The 19302-nt window shown below is 42.9% G+C and overlaps 1 protein-coding gene across 1 annotated transcript in view; it reads right to left on the bottom strand.

Moving 5' to 3' along the window:
- Positions 1-1509: 1509 nt before the first annotated feature.
- Positions 1510-19302, bottom strand: part of LOC308315502 (rho guanine nucleotide exchange factor 10-like protein) — a 32163-nt gene continuing 14370 nt past the window's right edge. Inside the window, exons 7-28 of the mRNA XM_080763519.1 lie at positions 18991-19130; positions 17675-17806; positions 17260-17368; positions 16735-16838; positions 16399-16476; positions 15725-15904; positions 15025-15141; positions 14364-14456; positions 12766-12936; positions 12221-12360; positions 11594-11769; positions 11175-11290; positions 9447-9574; positions 9165-9265; positions 8247-8368; positions 7611-7697; positions 6924-7135; positions 5755-5912; positions 5204-5346; positions 4867-5038; positions 3639-3761; positions 1510-3233 (exon numbers count right to left, since the gene is read on the bottom strand). Coding sequence (XP_080619645.1) covers positions 2596-3233; positions 3639-3761; positions 4867-5038; positions 5204-5346; positions 5755-5912; positions 6924-7135; positions 7611-7697; positions 8247-8368; positions 9165-9265; positions 9447-9574; positions 11175-11290; positions 11594-11769; positions 12221-12360; positions 12766-12936; positions 14364-14456; positions 15025-15141; positions 15725-15904; positions 16399-16476; positions 16735-16838; positions 17260-17368; positions 17675-17806; positions 18991-19130 — 3440 coding nt within the window. The 3' untranslated portion in view covers positions 1510-2595. The remainder of the gene's footprint in view (positions 3234-3638; positions 3762-4866; positions 5039-5203; positions 5347-5754; positions 5913-6923; positions 7136-7610; positions 7698-8246; positions 8369-9164; positions 9266-9446; positions 9575-11174; positions 11291-11593; positions 11770-12220; positions 12361-12765; positions 12937-14363; positions 14457-15024; positions 15142-15724; positions 15905-16398; positions 16477-16734; positions 16839-17259; positions 17369-17674; positions 17807-18990; positions 19131-19302) is intronic.

Genomic DNA, 19302 nt, shown 5'->3' on the forward strand with positions numbered 1-19302 from the left:
ATAGTTAAAGAACAGAACAGGAATTCATCATAAAGGAAGCAAAAAGGGAAAAGAAACATATACAGTGAGGGGAAAAGGGGGGCGGGGATTCCGATTTTACGGGGGCCAGTTTCGAATTGCAGCCGTCCGTAGGTGCCCTTTGAGAGAGTTTTTGAAGGAGTCAAGGGATTCACATGTCTTAATGACTGTTCCACATTTTGGTGACATAGGAGCGAAAATAATTTAGTCCCCTGTTTGTGACGAATCTGGGTTGTACATGGTTTGTTGCACTCCCTCTGGTGTTGTGGGTGTGGACTTCGTTTACATTAAGGAAGTATTTAGACAGGTACATGGGTGTCTTGGTGGTGTATCGAATCTTGTGGACCAGACCCATTGCAAGATGCTGTACTCTGTCGTCGACCCTAAGCCAAAGTGGGCAGGGGTGAGGTGGGTTCGGGGGGTGAGGCCAAGTAGGAGCCTGACCAGTTTGTTTTGGGAGGTCTGGAGCCTTGTTTTAAGGGCCTTTGAGGTGCTGTGTTACATGTTGTGGTGCATGCATATAGTCAAAGAAACCTTGTACGAGGGCTCCTGTTAAGGTCTTCAAGGTGTTTTTGTTGACCAGTGAGGAGATCCTGTAAAGGACTCTTGTTCTTTGATTTACTTTTTTGATTACGTTGGTGGCCATTTTATCACCGGAAAGATTGGCCTCCAGGATGGAACCTAGGTAGGTCATTTCATCTTTTCGTGTGATAATATTGTCACCCACTCTAACCAATCTGCCTTGCTGAGATTACTATTTGATCCGAAGAGAAAGGATTCAGTTTTTCCCAGGTGTAAGGATAGTTTGTTATCAGCGAGCCAGGTGCAGATTCTACCAAGTTCAGAGCTGAGGGTCTTTTCAACCTGCAGTTTGTTCCTGTCCGAGACCAGCAGTGCTGAGTCATCTGCGAACAGGAACAAGTTGTAGTCACAAGCTGATATGTCGTTTACATTAGGAAAAGTAAAGGCCCTAGTATGCTTCCTTGTGGAATGCCAGTATGCCACAGCTCACTGGGAGGGGGGGGGACAGTGTTCCGTTCACCTCCACCATCTGTTCTCTCCCCTCCAGGTAGGATTGCATCCAGCTCACTGATATGCTATCAAAACCAATAGCTTTTAGCTATTGGTCTAGCTCTATAACAATACCATGGATAGACTGTAAAAAACAATACATACACAAAGCTGGGGGGTGCAGCTGGGGTAAAGTTCAGAGTTCTCCCAACCGGAATAAACAGTGGGTTGTTGGGTTTTCAAACGCAGATGCTTTAAAATACTACTAATTTAAAAGTAGGCATGGCTTGCCAGATAACAGGCACAGTTGCCACTCAACAAGGAACGCTACTTTATCAAATGAAACAAGCTAGAGTGTTTCCTTGACTGCTGGATATGATCCAACACAACACAATGGCCTGATATCACATCAGTAAGTGTTTGAATGTGATCTAATTGAGAAAAGAAAATTAAGGTGGGAAAAAAATCCCATCCAACAGGTTAAAATGGGGCTTTCACCATGTTTTATTAAAAAGGACCAACATGTAGCCTACATTGCACCATTAAATAGTCAGGATGCTGTGTCCAGCAGAGCTACACATCTTTACCACAGTTTTATTCAAATGTTCTCGGGTTACTGAAAAAAATAAGGACCATCACAAAAATAAACAAACAAACAAACAAACACATTTTTCATTTTCACAAAACGTCACAGTAAAAGGATCAGGTGCAGGAGCTTGTTTCTGGACAGTCTTTTGATGCACAGCACATTCTGTCCACATAAATTAGTTCCCTTTTTTATTCCCCTCGGGAGTGTGATGCTCAATTTATATTCAGCATCACATAATAAAACAAAATGTATTTGTCGTATGACAAAGTATAAATCAGGGCTACAGCAGCAGTAGTACCGGTAGTAGTGTGCCTGCATTGTTCTACAACACAAACTGAAATCCTTTCAAGTATGCCTATTATTATTATTATCATCTTCATCATCATCATGATCATGACCACTTGATTTATTTCTACTTTTGCTGAGCAGTGCTCTGGGGGTACATTTCACACTTCAAACTGTTTTATACATGGAAGTATTTCAATGCATTTCAAACATGATTATGTTCCTGGTTGGGTCATTATTATGCACACACATATTTATATATATACATACACACACACACACACACACACACACACACGCACACACGCACACGCACACACACACACACACACACACACTTGTGTCAATTTGTGAGGGCCAAATGTCCCCACAAGTAAAGTAGAATTTGATAAATAGACATTGAGAGGACACTTATTGTCCTGGTCTTGACAAGAGAAATGGTTTTACAGTTAATGTTGTTTTAGAGTTATACTTGCAATTAGGAAAATATTCAGGTTGGGGGTCAGGTTTAGGATTTGGCATTTACAGGTTAGGTTTAGGATTGGAGTTATGCCTGATACAAAAAACGTTATAACTCAGGTTTTACGGTTAGGGGTGTGCGTGTGTGTGCGCGCGCGTCAGTGTGTGTGTGTGTGTGTGTGTGTGTGTGTGTGTGTGTGTGTGTGTGTGTGTGCATCAATCCTTCATAGCCTTTATAGGCTGAAAGTGAGGGGGAGCTGCCAGACCAGCAGTGTGCCGTCACTCATGTCCCTGCAGCTGGCTACTGAAGCCCCCTCCCCAAGTCTGCGGTAGCCCCGGCCGCCAGAGAAGACGGCCGCTGAGGTGACCTTATTGCGTCTGGATGTCCCCTCCCTGGACAAGCCTATGGGCTGACCCCGCACCCACACCTCCGGGTCCTCGCTCAGTTCGTAGATGGAACCGTCCTCCGGGCTATGCTCCAGGGAGTCCTCTGGTGTGGACATGGAGGGTTGCTGGTGGTCCGGCTCTGCAGTCAGCAGCTTCCCAGGTAGCTGGCTGGTGGAACGGAGACGGTACTGTAGCAGAACCCCCCTGGGTTTGTCTTCCCTTTGCGGGGAACCCAATGAAGGTGCAGAGTCAAAGGAGGGATGTCTCTGGACACTACTACTACTAACACTCTCCTCTCTCGCTTTCTTTTCTCCTCCCACAGTTTCCCTTCCGCCACCTTCTCCACTTTCCCCTCCCTCGTTTCCCTGGTCACTGGCGCCGCAGAGCGAGTCTCGCTTGAGCATCTCTGGCGATAGAGTGCTGCAGGTTGCCACAAGGAAGTCGACAGGACCGCAGTGAGCGTTTAACGATGTCATTCCTTTACCTGTGGGACAAAACAAAATAATCAATAGTCGCTCACTCATGCCGGTATAAGCCGCGAAATGTTAGTGTCACATGTTCCACAAGATTGTGCCAATACCTTGAGGTATTAGGTATTAGGTATGATGTACTCAGATTTCAAGTTTAATTATTTCAAATAAACGGAAAGTATGGCAGTAGACTATTCAGTTCATTTTATGATGTGTTGCCATTCTGAAAGTGTTAGTGTACTCCAGGTTGGTGGAGCTGGCTACAGATTCTTGAAACATTTTACTCCCAGAAGGCTCCAAAAGACAACACATTTAATTTTACATAGTGTATATCGGAAACATAATAATCTGTAATTACACATCATTTGAGAAACATTATTCACTTGTGATGTTTCTCCCAATTCTGAGCCCTTTCTCACCCGTTATCTTTGGGATGCCCTCCAGTGTGGGAACAGGAAAGGTGAGGACGAGACCCTGGGCAGTGCCAACCCATAGCAGTCCCTGGCAGATCAGCAAACTGCTGACCTGGACTGTGCCCTGGCCTGGAATATAAAAATCAATGTGACTGCGCTGACACTCTTTTGGGGTTTACGTTTTGTACATTGCATGTTCGCATAAGAAACCCTCTGCAGACAGATCACAGATGATGGAGTAACTAACACAAACAAGTCCCCCAAAATTGGATATAATTGAAAATTAAATATAGACATACTGTACAGCAAGACCTTGTTGGTTTAAACCTGGCCAGTAGATGATTGTACAATTGTAATCACTTGGTGATGAGACTTGATTCAGGACAACTCATGAATGGGATAATATATAAATTATATTGAATAAAAATGAGCAATATATATGGTTTGGCAATTAATTGGATCTGCTTTTTAGGTACTCTGATCAAGCGCATCTGTCCCAACCATAGGGACTCCGAACCCCCTGTACCTAAACAGCAGATCCACAACGACAGGTGGTACAGTAGCTGGGGTGGAGGAGGGTGAGCAGCAAAAGTTTAAGCAGACACCAGCGCAGCAGTATCAGATGGCAAGCAAGCAGGATGAGCAGTGCAAACTTTCAGTTTAAATAGCCGATATGAAGATGGAATGAGTGTGTGATTGGATGAGTGAATCGTGTGAATGAGAAGGTGATGCTGAGGCACCCCAATGAATGGCCGCTGGCAACTGCACTGAGTTTCCTGACTGAACTTGCTTCTGTGACAGGCGCGACACATTACTATCATTCCTATTACTAGTTATCCACTGCTACTAATTTATCATTTCAAGTAATAGTTTCTTATGCATGAAAACATTTGAGAAATGTCAATATGGAATATTTTAGAGAAAGAAAACATTAAAGTAAAAATTTGATTTGAAAAATACTTAGTTTTATTATGCTAGATTTCTTAAAGCGTTTTTGTTTATTTTGATGAAAAGAGAACAGAAAGATAAATGCAAGCGATCACGTACCGGTGCATGACTGCACAGTATCAATAAAGTCAAAGTCACAAAGAACACAGCAGTTATTGCTTCAGCTCACATGTCTCACATACAGCATGCTCCGTCGCACTTCCAAACTTCCTCACTTTCATAGTAATTGTGGGGTTCCTCAAGGCACTGTTTGTTGTTTTAAATTTCCATGATCCCACCAACTTGCCTACTGTCAGATGTGCCGAGCGCGTGGAGATGTTGATTTCCTGGAGGTGTCCCAGGGTCTCAGTGTGAAAGAGGTGAATGGAGGATCCCTGCGAGAAGGCCATCCACACCCCACCACCAGAGCGCATCATGTGACTCACACTGGTCCATGTGTCTGGATGGGCTTCAAAACTCTGCAGTATAAGACAAGACAAGACAAGATAAGTTAAAGACAACATGAACATATTTACTAATACTTTGACATCTGATGTATGAAAATTTTCAAGAAAGACATTAAGCTTAAGAGTCTGCGTGTTATGGTCAATGCTTTGGGTTTGTGCAGTGCTGACCCTGCCCACCTGCATCTGGAGGCTAGATTTCTGTATGACGCTGATTCGGTTGGCACAGCTGGCCCACACACAGTCTTCCAGGGTGAGGAGGGTACGGACGGGTGCAGTACCCAGAGTCACCAGCTTGCAGGTCTCAGGATCCCAGAGGCTCTCTGAAAGACAAGTCCACGGTGATGGATGCCGTTGGCAAAGGAGTTGCTTCTCTTGTGACAGTGATTTTCTTTCAATATGTCTGACAGCTCTGCTCTGTGTCTACACATCATGGTTTGTCTGTCACAACTGTTACAAACATTGCGAGCTGAGACGGGAAGGTGCCTGCCTCAGCTACATTTGTATACATTTACAAGATGGTTATTGGAAACAGGGTCTCCCTGGGTGTATTGAAAAGTAATAAATAAACAGTTAAAATGGGGGACAGTACAATATTAATATCTCTTGACTCCATACATTTCCAACTCTCAATGATTAGCAATGTTGATTATTATTTGGTCCTTTGCTCTGTTTAACACCAGTGTTATGTAGAGGCAGAAGGCACATATAGTCCGGTGACGGTCACTCACCTCCAGTCTGTCTGTGGTACACAGCCACTTTTCCATTGGCCAGTCCGGCAAACAGGAAGGACACTGAGTGTTTGAGGCACAGCACTGGACAGCCATCGGGGTTGGAGAAGCTCTGCAGGCACTGGACAGCCGTGTCCATGCTACCGTACACCAGGATGCTGGCATGGTCAAGAAAAGACTTCTCAACAGCGTATTCACAAAGGCAAACGCACAACTTGTGTGTGGCGTGTTGAAAAGCTATGACTTTGTTTTGTTACTTGATAAATCCAAAGAATGAGTAAGCTAAGCTGGAGAACTGACATATTGTCCATATCATAACATGCGTACACAGTAAAATTCTCATTGGTGTCCATTTGTAACATTTAGAGTGCAGAAATACAAAATTGTACACACTTAAATGTGTTATTGATAGGGTGCTATGGATAATAAAAATAAATTTCCATCCATAGAGTTTTTATAAAGATCTTTACCTCTGCAACTTCTGCAAGCTGATGGCCACTATTCCTTCTATTTTTGTTGAGAAAGGTATTTCTTTCCCTTTGGAGATGTGTGGATGTAGTCGCTAGTCGACACATTACCAATGCATTATAGAGCGCCGCAGTCCCCGCCCCCTTTCAGAAAAGCGAGTGGCCCAGGAAGTGGAAGCCCCATGCATTCTCCCATCGGCACTTTTAATATAATTTATTTAAAGACGGTTACGCCGCGGACAAAGCCAATTCGGACACAATTCGTCCCAAACACAATATTTTGGGACGATCAAATCATTAGAAAGAAGAAAAGAAAGTCAGGAGACAACACTATTTGTTTTGTTTTTCGTCTTATAAATTATTTGATCGGCCCAAAATATTGTGTTCATTGTCATGATTCGTCACGATCCGAATTGGCTTTGTCCGCGGCGTAACCGTCTTTAAATAAATTATATTAAAAGTGCCGATGGGAGAATGCATGGGGCTTCCACTTCCTGGGCCACTCGCTTTTCTGAAAGGGGGCGGGACTGCGGCGCTCTATTGCTGCCTTGTGTTGTGATCTGGACCGAGTGGAGTGCGACACCTAGTGGCTGAATGTTGCCTAAACGTTAGGCATCTACCTTTTGGGCACCCCTGATCTAAATACCCTTTATGAATGAGATGAACGAGGACTTTACTGAGTAGGGGGATCATTTGACTCACCTGCCATCCTGCAGGCCTACACAGATGGTATTGCCTGTCTTGGCTGCAGCGGGGGCTTCCTGTCCCTCCGTGTTGGGACAGTGCTCGGTCACATACTCCAGACACAGGACCGGAGCTCCCACCTGGATGGACTTGACCAGACGTGGTGTTGTATGGTTGAGGGAGAAGATCTCCAGTTGGCCTTGGCTCTGACACTTACCTCCACTGGCCACCTGATCATGTCAAATCAAACACAACAAAATGTGTTCATGAATGCCGGGTCAGTTATAAACTCTCTCGTAAGGAGAGGAGCTCCAGGACCACCAGGGGGTCTTCAGAGTTAGTTTATTTGTTTTGTTAACACTAACGACTTGAACCGTAGCATCCATATTCCGAGGAGAACTTTAGCCAAACATCATGGCCTGAACTATAGCTGCATTGAAGCGTAATTGTGTACTAGGGCTGGACAATATGAATGTATGTACAATAACATCCAGGTAAGTTCAGAAAATTGTATCAAACTACTGTAAGGCCACCATATAAATTAAGAAAAGATAACAATCATGCCCAAATGCAAGAGAATATCTAGTCTTATATTATGATATGGATACAATGTAAATATATTGCCCAGTATAAGTGTGAATTTAACCCCTAAAGTGTAAAAAGGGAGAAGTAATCCTCAGGATTTGACTGTAAATGGATACTCACCCAGAGGTAGCCCTGTGGAAGCGAGGTACTGGCTGCACCAAAACCCAGGAGGGCACACTGGGCTGGACTGTGAAGAGCTGCTTCCAGCTGCAACGACATGAAAACATGAAGAAAACTTCACAGTGGAATTGTTGTTAATTTAACTCAGGGTGTACAAATGTAACAAAAAACACTGTATTACAATGATTGCTATCAGAATATAGCTATTTAACCCAGAGTCTCTTGGGGCCCACGGCCGCCCACCCATGCCATCGAGGGTCCGCTGTGATCTACTGACGTCTCGTTATGGTGCTGATGAGTGGGCCTTTCTTCACATCAGGTGACAACAAGTGCCAACAGATGTGAGGAATTTCTCTGACTACAATCGGCTGATGGCAAGCCAAAGAAAGTCAATGCTCTGCTAGAAAACCTGAACTTACTTTCTAGTAGCTGAATATGGCATTTTAGTGTTGCAGTGTTTGAAGTGATTAATCTCTAGTCTATTGTTATTGAACATATAGCAGGGCCTTGGCAGTAACTGGCTTCGCCTCTCAGCCATTATAAAATACAAGGTAACCTGAGACCGCTTGTGACTTATTGCTTTAATAAAGTAGAAATGTCTTAAAAAAGGTTTATTTGAATATCAAATGTGCCTACCTTGGGCACCTGTGTTTTGTTGGTAAATATGGGTAACCGACAGGCCAACAGTGGACACCAGAATGGAGCTCTGGTCCTGCCATCGTCCTCGGGACAATCCCAGCCTGGTGTGTTCTCCTCTCCTGTCAAAGGAAAACAACTCATGAAGTGGGAATTATCACACTAAAACGGACCACCATGCACGCACGCAAGAGCACGCACACAACTCTACGAAACTGGCTGTAACCCCAAAACTGTATGGTACTTCTCCTTAGGCACTGCTGGCTGTTCCTTACGTCTTTCCAGGGTTCCTTAAATCTGGAACAACCTGCCTGAGAAGCTCAGTCTTCGTTTAAATAACTTCATAAAACATATGTCTACCAGATGGCCTTTCCATAATTTTAATGAATATTGATTGCCTTTATGTTTTTATTTCACAATGCACATTAAACATATTTTTTCTTTGGTTCTGTATAAATTATATTATAGGGCCGCCCAACTCCCCATAGGAGTACAGTACGTGTAGTGACAAATATCACACACCCTGCCAGGTTTCCCTCCCGAACACGGGCCATTGGGCCAATTATGTTCGTATCGACGCTCAACAAAGACGGATGCACCGCGGTGGATTAGAACCCCCAGACTCTGCGCTGGTGGGAAGCTACTTTACCATTGTTCCACCCGAGCACCCTCCTCTTTTTTTTATATTATTATTATTAATACATTCAACGATAAGTACAAAACAGAAAACAGAAGCAGACAGACATTAGACTTCTAAAATATTTCTAAAAAATAGAAATGAAAATAACTAAATATGTTTTAGTTTTTTATTGATCATTGGTTATTTTTGTATTAGTTAATCAGAGCAGTTCATCAGCTATAGTTATATAGCTCTTAATATGCAGGTTCAGTGATTCGTTAGGCATGTACAGCACTTACTCTGGGCAATCTTGGCCAGATGCAGTCGGTTGACCCAGGAGATCTTACTGAGGGAGCTGGGAGTGTTGAACACCACCATGATGCTGACAGGACGACCAGACCTGCAGGGCACAAAATCATGCAGATATGGTCAATGTGAAAGATTATTCAGGGAGTTACAATCTTGGACTAGTGGCAGCGTGTACACAGAATTTGGATCAGTCCAGTGGTTTGTGAGATTAGACACACACCCTCTTCTATCTAGATGAATTGGCCCCTACAGTAAAGAACTTGAGCACTTACTTGTCAGGTTTGCCTGGTATGGACAGACGCAGACGACACTTGTTGGCACACTGGATCTCTTCTTCCTTCATGCGGATGAATCTCTGAAGCGCTAGACACCAGTCCTGAGACACTGTGGTGTTCAGATTCTGTGCATAATAAAGAACAAACCATCATTATTTGTAATAGCTTTATTCATCAAAAAGTAGCTGGTTGTGAGCTTGTAGGTCTGCTATTTTCCCCAAAGCTCTTTTTTCCATCTACACTGTAGATGGAAGAAAGAGACGTCCAATTACAGACCCCTAGGGGTCTGTAATTTACAATTTAGGCATTTAGCATATACTGTATAGTGTATACTTTATATGTATCACATAGATACAGTGATCATTAATCTAGGGCTATGGTATACCAAGAACCTTATCAGTATAATATAAAAGAATGATAGGATGCCAGGTCAACAAATGAACCTGGCATCTGTCTAAATAACATTTAAACCTTTGCATTAGACTGCATGGTCAGTCGTCAAGGCTAGGTATAGTGCAACGGGCTAAGGTCACATTCTCACCAGAGAGCTTTGCTGCGATTAAAACGCATCCTGCTGCGCATTGTCAGAAAGTGCGCTTCGTTTGGCAGCGCTCATTCGAATCCTAATGCGCAGCAAAGAACCGCATTTTACTCCGAGCAAAAACGGGGGTTTCGCTTCGCTTCCAATCGCACTTGATTACGATTCGGTGCAGGTGTGAATGCAATCCGCAGTAAATAAAGGAAATGAAGCAAACAATGTGGCGGGTGAGGAGCTAGTGAACACAGTTGGAGACGGAGTAGGCATATTTTACGCAGCGCAAAGATGTCCCGTTACCGTGGATAGACGTGGTCGAATGAGGAGAGTGGAGACTGAAGCCCTGATCGAAATGAGGACGAGTACATTAATCAATTGCTTAAGAAAACACAAACACTGCAGTGCAGTGTAATAGTATTATAGCCTACAGAATATTCTGTCTGTCTGTGCGTGCCGTAAACATGGAGTGCTGTCACTGTGTGGGGACTAGTGGGGGGTAGGAACTTTCATCTCGATAAACTTGTAAACATTTTGCGCTGCTGTCTGTGTTATATCAGTGCGGCTCAGCGCTGTGCCTCCATGCCTTTTAATACTCTATGCTCCATGCCCAAAAGAACAGTGCGTGGCTGCGTGCTTATAGTGAGAGAGCGAGAGAGGGGGGGGGGCAGTCCCAGACGGCACGACACATAATGCACGTTATGAGTATAGTTTTATCACCATAGATTTATCATTTCACTGTGTAGGCTAGTTTATGAATGTAACACATTGATAAAGGTCCCCCTGCTGCGTTTCCAATTGCTGCGGATCATGACAGTGTGAAGGCAAACCGTAGCCAATTAAATATGCAAGAATCCCATTTCTCCTCCCATACGCATTCGAGTCTACCAAAGTATTAGGTGAGAATGCGACCTAAGGTGGAGTCTGAAGGGGTGAGCCAGATTATGGAGGAAGTATACGGTGTGATTTACCAGTCAATTACACAGAAACACCAGCATCCAAGCGATTATGCATACAGGTGAAAACCTAAGTAATATTATAGAACTAAAGGCCTGTGTCACTGTCAACAGAGCTTGTGTGTCATTTCTATTGGCTCTGTTGACAGTCAGTCATTATCGTCAAACAACACGGTCATACAACCAAGCATACATTAGGCTTCATTATGAATAAAGTAAAGGGAGAAGAAACGCTACCTGGTAGGTGCCGTTGAGTGTGCCTACTAGCAGGGTGACCTCTTCAACTACACCTAGGTCATGTTGCAGTTCCTGCAGCTCCTGGTACAACTTAGGAGGACCCAGGAAACATTTACCTGCAACACACAATGTCCAGTGATCATTCCTTCTATAAAACCACAACACTGAGCTGCTTTTCAATTATTGTATGTGTTGTGTGTTGTTATTAAGAAAGCACATTAAAAGAAAAGTTAAAAGTATGATGGGAGATCCAGTGAGTCATTTCTACCACCTGGAAACTGGTATACGAGCAAATCAGAAAAAACAGTTAAACAAACTCACAAAATGTCACGATGAAATGTGACTTGTTGATCAGGTTTTTCTGAACATTTCTGAATTTGAAACATTTTCCTCTCTCTCTTTTTTGGGGAGTCTTTTACCATTCATGCTGGAGGTGGAGTTGTGTCTCTCTGTGCCCCGTGGCTGGACGAGGCCGTCCTTGATCTGGAAGCTCTCCTGACCCACCTCCACCACCTGAGTGTTCTGGAGCAGACCACTCCACTTCACTGTGTACTTGGGACCCATGGGAACTAGGCTGCTGAGCTCAGGGGGACCCCTAGTGGACACAGGAATAATAGCAATACAAACAATAAACTTCTATGCTGGCAGTAAATAAAATAAAACATATCATGGTGTGACTGGTGTGGTGACAGAATTAGGCTCAACAGTCCACAGAGAATATAGGTTACATGATGCCATTTTAAGACACAACATTATTCATTCATTTTTCAGGTGAGATTGTGCACGAGAAGCAATATGATGCATAATACTGAATCATTAAACATTTGAGGGCATACAGTATGATGCTTTAGCTTTAAGAAACTTTAATGAGGATAATGGCCTTATGTTGGCTCTTTGAAGAGGTCTAATTGTGAAGCTAATTGTGAAATAAATTAATAATAACTGATTGTCAAAACATTACAACCACATTAGTGACTAGTAGCATGTAAAAGAAAAGGAGAAAAAAAGATGTTAAAGCATAAGACATCAAGGGGGATATGACTCACTTAACGTTGGCACAGATCACGGTGTCATTGAGGAGAAATACTTTTCGTTCCTTAGACTTGAGAACTTGTCCTTTCTCGCCGTACACTATCTCAATCAGCATCTCACAGTGAATTAACTGCCTCTGGTCTGAGTTCAACAGCTGGAGAAAGATGGCGATGGGAGAGAGAGAGAAAGTAAAATGAACACCCTCCATTTTACAGTATGGCAGTGAGGAGAGATTAACGCACAATAAAGGACCCGGTCTGGAATTAAACTGATGGTGGTGCCAAGGCCAAGCTCATAAGGTTGACAATGACAATAATCTGATCTGAAAGTTGTTTATTAACCTTATATTTGCCGTTGCTGGAGAAACACCATTCTCTGTTCAATTGAAATGTTATGCTGGTCAAACTAAATGGCAGTTGAAATTGGAGGCTCTCCACAGAGTAGCCAGCTGTGCTGAGTTAATAAATTAAGTTAAAATCCTAGTTTATATTTTATTTATTTATGTGATGTCATGTGATGTTATTGAATTGAGATTCGATATAAATGAGTTGACAGTCACCTTGTTGAGGCTCCGGTCTCCGACGCTGCGCGCTAGTTGACGGAGCTCCACCACCTGCTCGGCCAGACGCTTCTGCTCGTTGAGTTTCTCGGCAAGCGTCTCCAGCTCTGTGAGAGCCATCTGCAGGGGCAGCCGGTCCGGGTGAGCCCTCGGAGTGTTCTTTAACATGTCCTGACACACGACACACAAACATGACACGACACATCGTTGAGCACAGTTATTCAAAACAGATTATTGTCAGGTTTGTTGTTTACAAAAAATAATCAGACCCGTCTGAAGTGTAGACACCAGTACAGTACAGTACAGTACAGTACAGTACAGTACAGTACAGTACAGTACAGTACAGTACAGTACAGTACAGTACTGTACTGTACTGTACTGTACTGTACTAGCCCTCCTCCCTGGCCTGTGTGTGTGTCTGTGTCTGTGTGTTAGGCTGTGCAACAGTGACACTTGGTGGTGAACAAACACTCTAACGCTATTTTCGTGCTCGGACACAGGGACAGACCCAGGGACACAGCCACACACATAGCTGTCTATAGGAGTGGTTGCACCACTCAAAAGGTGTGAGCATTAAGGGGGAAAACTGCTTTGACATTATCTGTAGTCACTATACTGTAGCTATAATCTAAACACATTAGCTTGTTTCACTGCAACCTGGTCTGGACATAAACAATGCAACGTTCAAAACATTACAGATGAAACGTAGAGAATGCATCAATCCTTTATTTTGCTTCAAAAACGTACAAAATGTATTTTGGGGAGAACATATACACAGTATATGATGTCAGTGTGTATTAAGTATTGCACAGCATCAAATGTATACTGTATGGGTTAGAAGTTGGGATTGTGCCCAGGCTTTGTTTGGTCTTTGTTTTAGAGAAGTAGGTACAGAGAAAGAAGAGGGCAGATATCCGTTACAGCGGACTCCGTACGGAGTCCGCAGTACAGCCTCTCACTTCCCTTGGGCGGGAACTCCCACTTACAGTTCAAATGGAACATTCAGTCTTTCGTTGACACATAAAGACACCCAGAAAAAGCACTGGGGTTTCTACCTCGTCACGCTCGACGGAGCATGTCTTGTACCGGCCCCTCCTGCCTTCCTGCCCGAGTTTCTACTTCCTATTAGAAAAATGTTTAACGGGCCTCGTAATCATGCAACTTGTAACAATGTTATCTGAAACGAGTTAGAAATACGATAAGAAAGCGTTAAAAATATATATATTAGGGACGAAACAAAGTTATTGTGTTAAAGCTGCAATCCGGAACTTATTTTGATGAGTAAAAGGATATTGTAACCTAATCTGGTTACAATATACTGTATGCAAATACAAAATAAACAGCACATCTGCAGGGATTGGAGAAATGTTTACCCTGGTGTCAAGTATTACTGCCTGAAGCTCAACGCTCCATGGTAGAAATTCTGTCTCCCGTGCTGGAGACCAGGGTTCTCAAATACCCAGGAAGGACATACATTTTACAGATTAGATTGCAACTTTAAGTCTAGTATACTCGGCAGTACAACAACAACAAGTATTACGGGGTTAGGGTTAGTATGAATGAGGCCTTAGACCTCTCCTGCCTGGATGGCTACTGACCTGTAGCAGCAGGATGAACTGTGGGAAACGCTGGATTGGTTTGACCATCAGACCGTACAGAGTGATTCTGTCTGGACTGGTCACCTGCTTCTTCTGGAGACATTCAAACAGAAAGGTTGTCAGTACTCTACTACTCTACACAGCAAGGGATAGCTTAGCATTTAATATGGCACTGATACAAAGTGTTTTTACAGTAGGAGGCTAGTCGTCTAGAAGAAGGTCTGTCTGTCTGTCTGTCTGTCTATCTATCTATCTGTCTATCTGTCTGTCTGTCTGTCTGTCTGTCTGTCTGTCTGTCTGTCTGATTTTCGGTAGATCATCTCGCAAACCACTGGACTGAATAGCCTAAAATGTCTTCACTATGTTCTATATCTTTTGAAATATTGAACTTTCATTTTATAAAGAGGGCTCTGTCCAGATCAGGCTTTTTTAAACATAAAAGGGAAACAAAATTCACTGAATTTTATTCAAAAATGGGCGGAAGGACCTTTTGTGGCCCTCATGGATTGATTACTCCCTCTATGGAGTTGCAATGAATGGAAGTGTACATTCTATACTTTTCTATGATCAATAGGTTGAGTTAGAACAAAGTTCAACTACTTCTTGACATCATATATTTAACAAAATCATACAATGCCCAAAGAAGAACCAGTGGGAGCACCTTCAGGAAGTCCAGGAAAGCTTGTTTGGAGAGGCAGGCGTTCTTGATGAGAACCATGGCATTTGTGAAGTTGTTCACGTAGTCGCTGTACACTTCAAAAACCATTGATTTGGAAAACTGTGAAAGTAAGGGGAGGCAAGTTAATTTGTATAGTTTATTACATTTCATACACAAAGGTATCAAGATGGGCATTTGGACCTTTTTTGGTAAATGCTAAACCTTTGGCCTGTGGGCATTTAGTCTAGTTCAAATTTGTATTGTAACATCTTATTCTGTAAGGTTGTTTTCTTCATTTTATTTCTTTATTACCGGTAGGTATCATAAAATATTGAATGAGCAACAATTATAGATTATATTTAAGTGATTTATTCCTAATTTTACTATTACTTAATTTTGGTTATTAAAGTAGGTCCTAAAGAGTTACTGTCACATAGCTATTGAAAGTGCTTTTCATAAGGCATAAAAAGCAATAGAAAAAACATATTACTTCTTTCAACCTGGCATCCCTATTTTGGGCATTGTAGGTAAAAGAATATATAAAATAAATACCTCAAACATTTTCTAAACCTTTCAATAAAGCTCACAATACACAAATGAAGGAAGGAAGGAGGGGAGTAAAATTAGGAAGGAAATAATGAGGACGGAATTGTGGAGGGAAGTTCGAAATAAGTGAGGAGTAGCACTTTGCGGTCTGACTCACCGAGGCCACGAAGAGATCTCCGATCATCTCGCTGAGGTCCCACTCTGCCACGCGAGACGCCAAGGCTATCTGGAACATGGAGTGACACTGATGAATCTCCCGCAGCCGGTGGAAGATGACGCGCACCTTTTTGGGGTTTAGAAGGCGAGTGTCGGACTCCAACAAAGGCTTCTGGTACTCCTGGGAGCAAAAGGGGGGTTAGACTGTGTTAGTTCTCACTCCTGTTCATAGAAGTTTCTATGCCTTGTAAGGATGCACTTGGGATTTTGTGAGAACACACAGTATAATACTCAACCATGCTTTATTCAACAATGAAAATGCACTATACGCTCACTATTGATCTGTTATCACAGCGTTCAGTCTATGGCCAATATATCTTATGATGTACAGTATATAATATGCCAGAGTCATGTGTCTATATTATTAGTGTGGGTTTGATGAGAGCTAGAACCACTTGTGGTATACACCACTATTTGGTTAGCACATCAAATAAAAAAGACCTCAATGGGAATATGACTCGTGGTCTGGGAAACATCACAGGACAGTGTCACAACATCACACTGTCCTTAACAAATTAAACTCTATACTAAGACCTGACCCTGTCTATCATATTAAAGTTAATGGATTATTGCCTTAATTGAGATTCCACTGTGTTCACATTGTATTTTACTAACCTGTAGGATTCTCTTCAGAGAGTCCAAGTAGTTCCTCTCACTCTGCACAATGGAGTTGAGAATGTGACGCCGTATAATCTGACAGAATCGACCCAGAGAAACACATTATCCTAATATCCACACCTTTGCACCCACAAAATGTAGGCATTTACAATTTAGGCATTTAGCAGACGCTCTTTATCCAGAGAGACTTACAGTAAGCAAGGTAAAAAGCAAGGTAAACACAACATCAAAGGCATAGAGACAGTGCCTCAGTAATCCAGAATAATAGGTAAACCAAGAACACACACACACACACACACACACACACACACACACACACACACACACACACACCTGCTGGCTGCTGAGACCCTCGGGCATGGGACTGAGCTGTGGTGGGGGATGCTTTGACTCGCTTACAAAGACATCCATATAACCTGTATCATCATCGCCTTCCCCTGATAATGGAACAGAAAAAATAGCTGTATTCATGGCGAGGCCAAATAAACAGGACCTCACATAAAGTACAAAGGCACGATAGTATAGCACATGTCTCAATTATATTAAGCAAAATTCATTCTGGGTGGTTGATTGATCATGGGCATTGGATGTATGTACAGTACTGTAGCTGTCTGGTTGGAACTTTGTTCATTTCTCAGTGTACTGATCACTGTGCTATGTATCTGTATTGTTTTCCAATAGTTTTTGTTCTAATGCCATCTTGACCTGGGTCTCTCTTGGGAAAGACACTTGTATCTCAAAGGAACGTCCTCGGAAGGAAACAAAAAAACCAACAAATCCCATATTATTAAAATACCTCAAGCTTGTTTTCAGGCCACAGGCTACTCTTGTCAATTATTCAACCCCCATCCCAATTACCTGCAGATTCCTTTCGCTGTAGGAAAGAGACTTTATGCATCATGGCCAGCTTTGTCTTTTCCAGACCGTCTTTAGTGCCATGCCTAGCTGCTTTCATAAACTGCTGCACCTGAAAGGCAAAAGAAAAGAAAATACAGATGAAAGGAATGTTTTTTTTCACAGCATCTTTCACAGATCTTTTTGAAGTTGTTGGGCTTATGATCTTCACGGGTAGAGAGAATAAACTAAGTTCTGGAACCAATCAAAGTAATCAAAGTATTACTTTTCTACCAAAAAAGATTGTAAAGATTGTAAAAAATAAAATCATTCGAAGTGTCCCTGAGTCATCAATAAAGGCTGACTGATTTAACTAAAATAATTGATTTGACACCACAGCAGAGTGGAGAACTCCCAGCTGTGGTATCTGGATTCCTACCTTGGAGTCACAGCTCTGCTTGATGTTGACCACGTTGCATGCACCCCAACGGCCCACCAGATCTCGCTTGGTCTGTGCACAACGATCTTTTAGACGGCGCACATCTGAAGCCGGCTGGGATAGTCTCCTGTCCTGGGTAGGGGAAAGGAGGAGAGGAACAGGGTAGGGGAGGAGAGGGTGTCAATTCAAAGAAGACAGCAAAATTAAGGCAAGGGACCAGTCCAGTAGACTCTAGTGATAAACTGTCATTTTATGAACAATACACTGTTGAATACTGTTGAATCCATATAATTCCCTTAATCAATGAGATTGTCCAAATGTGACACCTACTGTACGATGTGACACTTCCCCATTGTCAATAACGTATTAAAAGAAACCACATGAAAACCAGTTAGTTTCTCAAAGATATGAAAATGTGTATGTGTTGTAAAATCCATTCGGCCTCCTCCCGTCTCTGTAAGAGGATGCACTGACGTCTTCAACATGTTCCAACAGCTCATCACTTCATTCAACACAGACAGAGAAAGCAGCCTGATTTAGCATGCCGAAAATAGCTGACCTACAAGCTCACCAGGCATCGCGATGGAATGCGCTGTGAACTTGTAGATCAGCTATTTTCACAGGGACAAAGAGGAAGTGAGAAAGACTGCTGACGGAGCAAGGGACTACCAAAATATACATTATTCACTTCCTCAAACCAGTGTACATAGAGACTATGTTCACTGTAAGCTAAATCAGGGGCTTCTCTCAGTCAGTGTTGGAAAGTAACTAAGTACATTTACTTGAGTACAATTTTGAGGGACTTTTATTTGAGTATTTCCATTTCTTTCATATATGGAGCTGGCAGTAATTACCACCATACCGACGGTAAGGGGGAGGACGTTTACCGCGTTTACCGCGGTAACACAAATCATACCATACCACACCAGCCCTAGCATCGTTCCAAGTAGGCCAGTGCCCAACGGGCACCGCTGTAGAGGCTCCGACGGGCACTGCTCTAGTTGTATTAATCCCGGGATTGGGACGGGATGGGAATGAAAAGTCAATGGGAGCGGGCAGGAGCGGGAATGACATCCATTTTCTTCATTATATTACCACAGATTAATTGTTCCTGGTACCATATCTTTTGAATTAAAACAGTATTAAACACAGTAATCTAAAAAGGAACACAAAATCCATTGCCTTTCCTTTCTATGGGAGTGGGATATGATAGACGGGAGTGAAACTCCACTCCCATGTCAGTCTCTACTCCGGTCTAACAGATGCAGATCAATGTGCATTTCCCAGTGAAAGGAGGAGTGTTTGGTGTTCGTTACCTTGTTGCTGCTGAGGGCTTGAAGTTTGGTCTCGCTGTCCGACAGCTCGTCGTAATCCTCAAACTCACTGGAGCTCCAGCCGTTACTGTTTGACCGATGAGGCAGGGGTCTCTGGACGTCCTCATAGATGTCATCTGGATCTACAGAACAGCAGAGGACAACAGTTAGCATATAGAGAGGGTATGCACATGCATAAAGTCAATGGATGTACGGAATGTCAAGGCCATAAAGTAGTTTTTTGCCACTCAGTAGGCGTTCCTGGCATAACTTCCGGGGTTTGATGATGATGTCACGTGCATACCCTCCATTATA

The sequence above is a fragment of the Protomyctophum bolini genome (genome assembly GCF_963924005.1).
Source record: "Protomyctophum bolini genome assembly, chromosome: 5".
NCBI lineage: Eukaryota > Metazoa > Chordata > Actinopteri > Myctophiformes > Myctophidae > Protomyctophum > Protomyctophum bolini.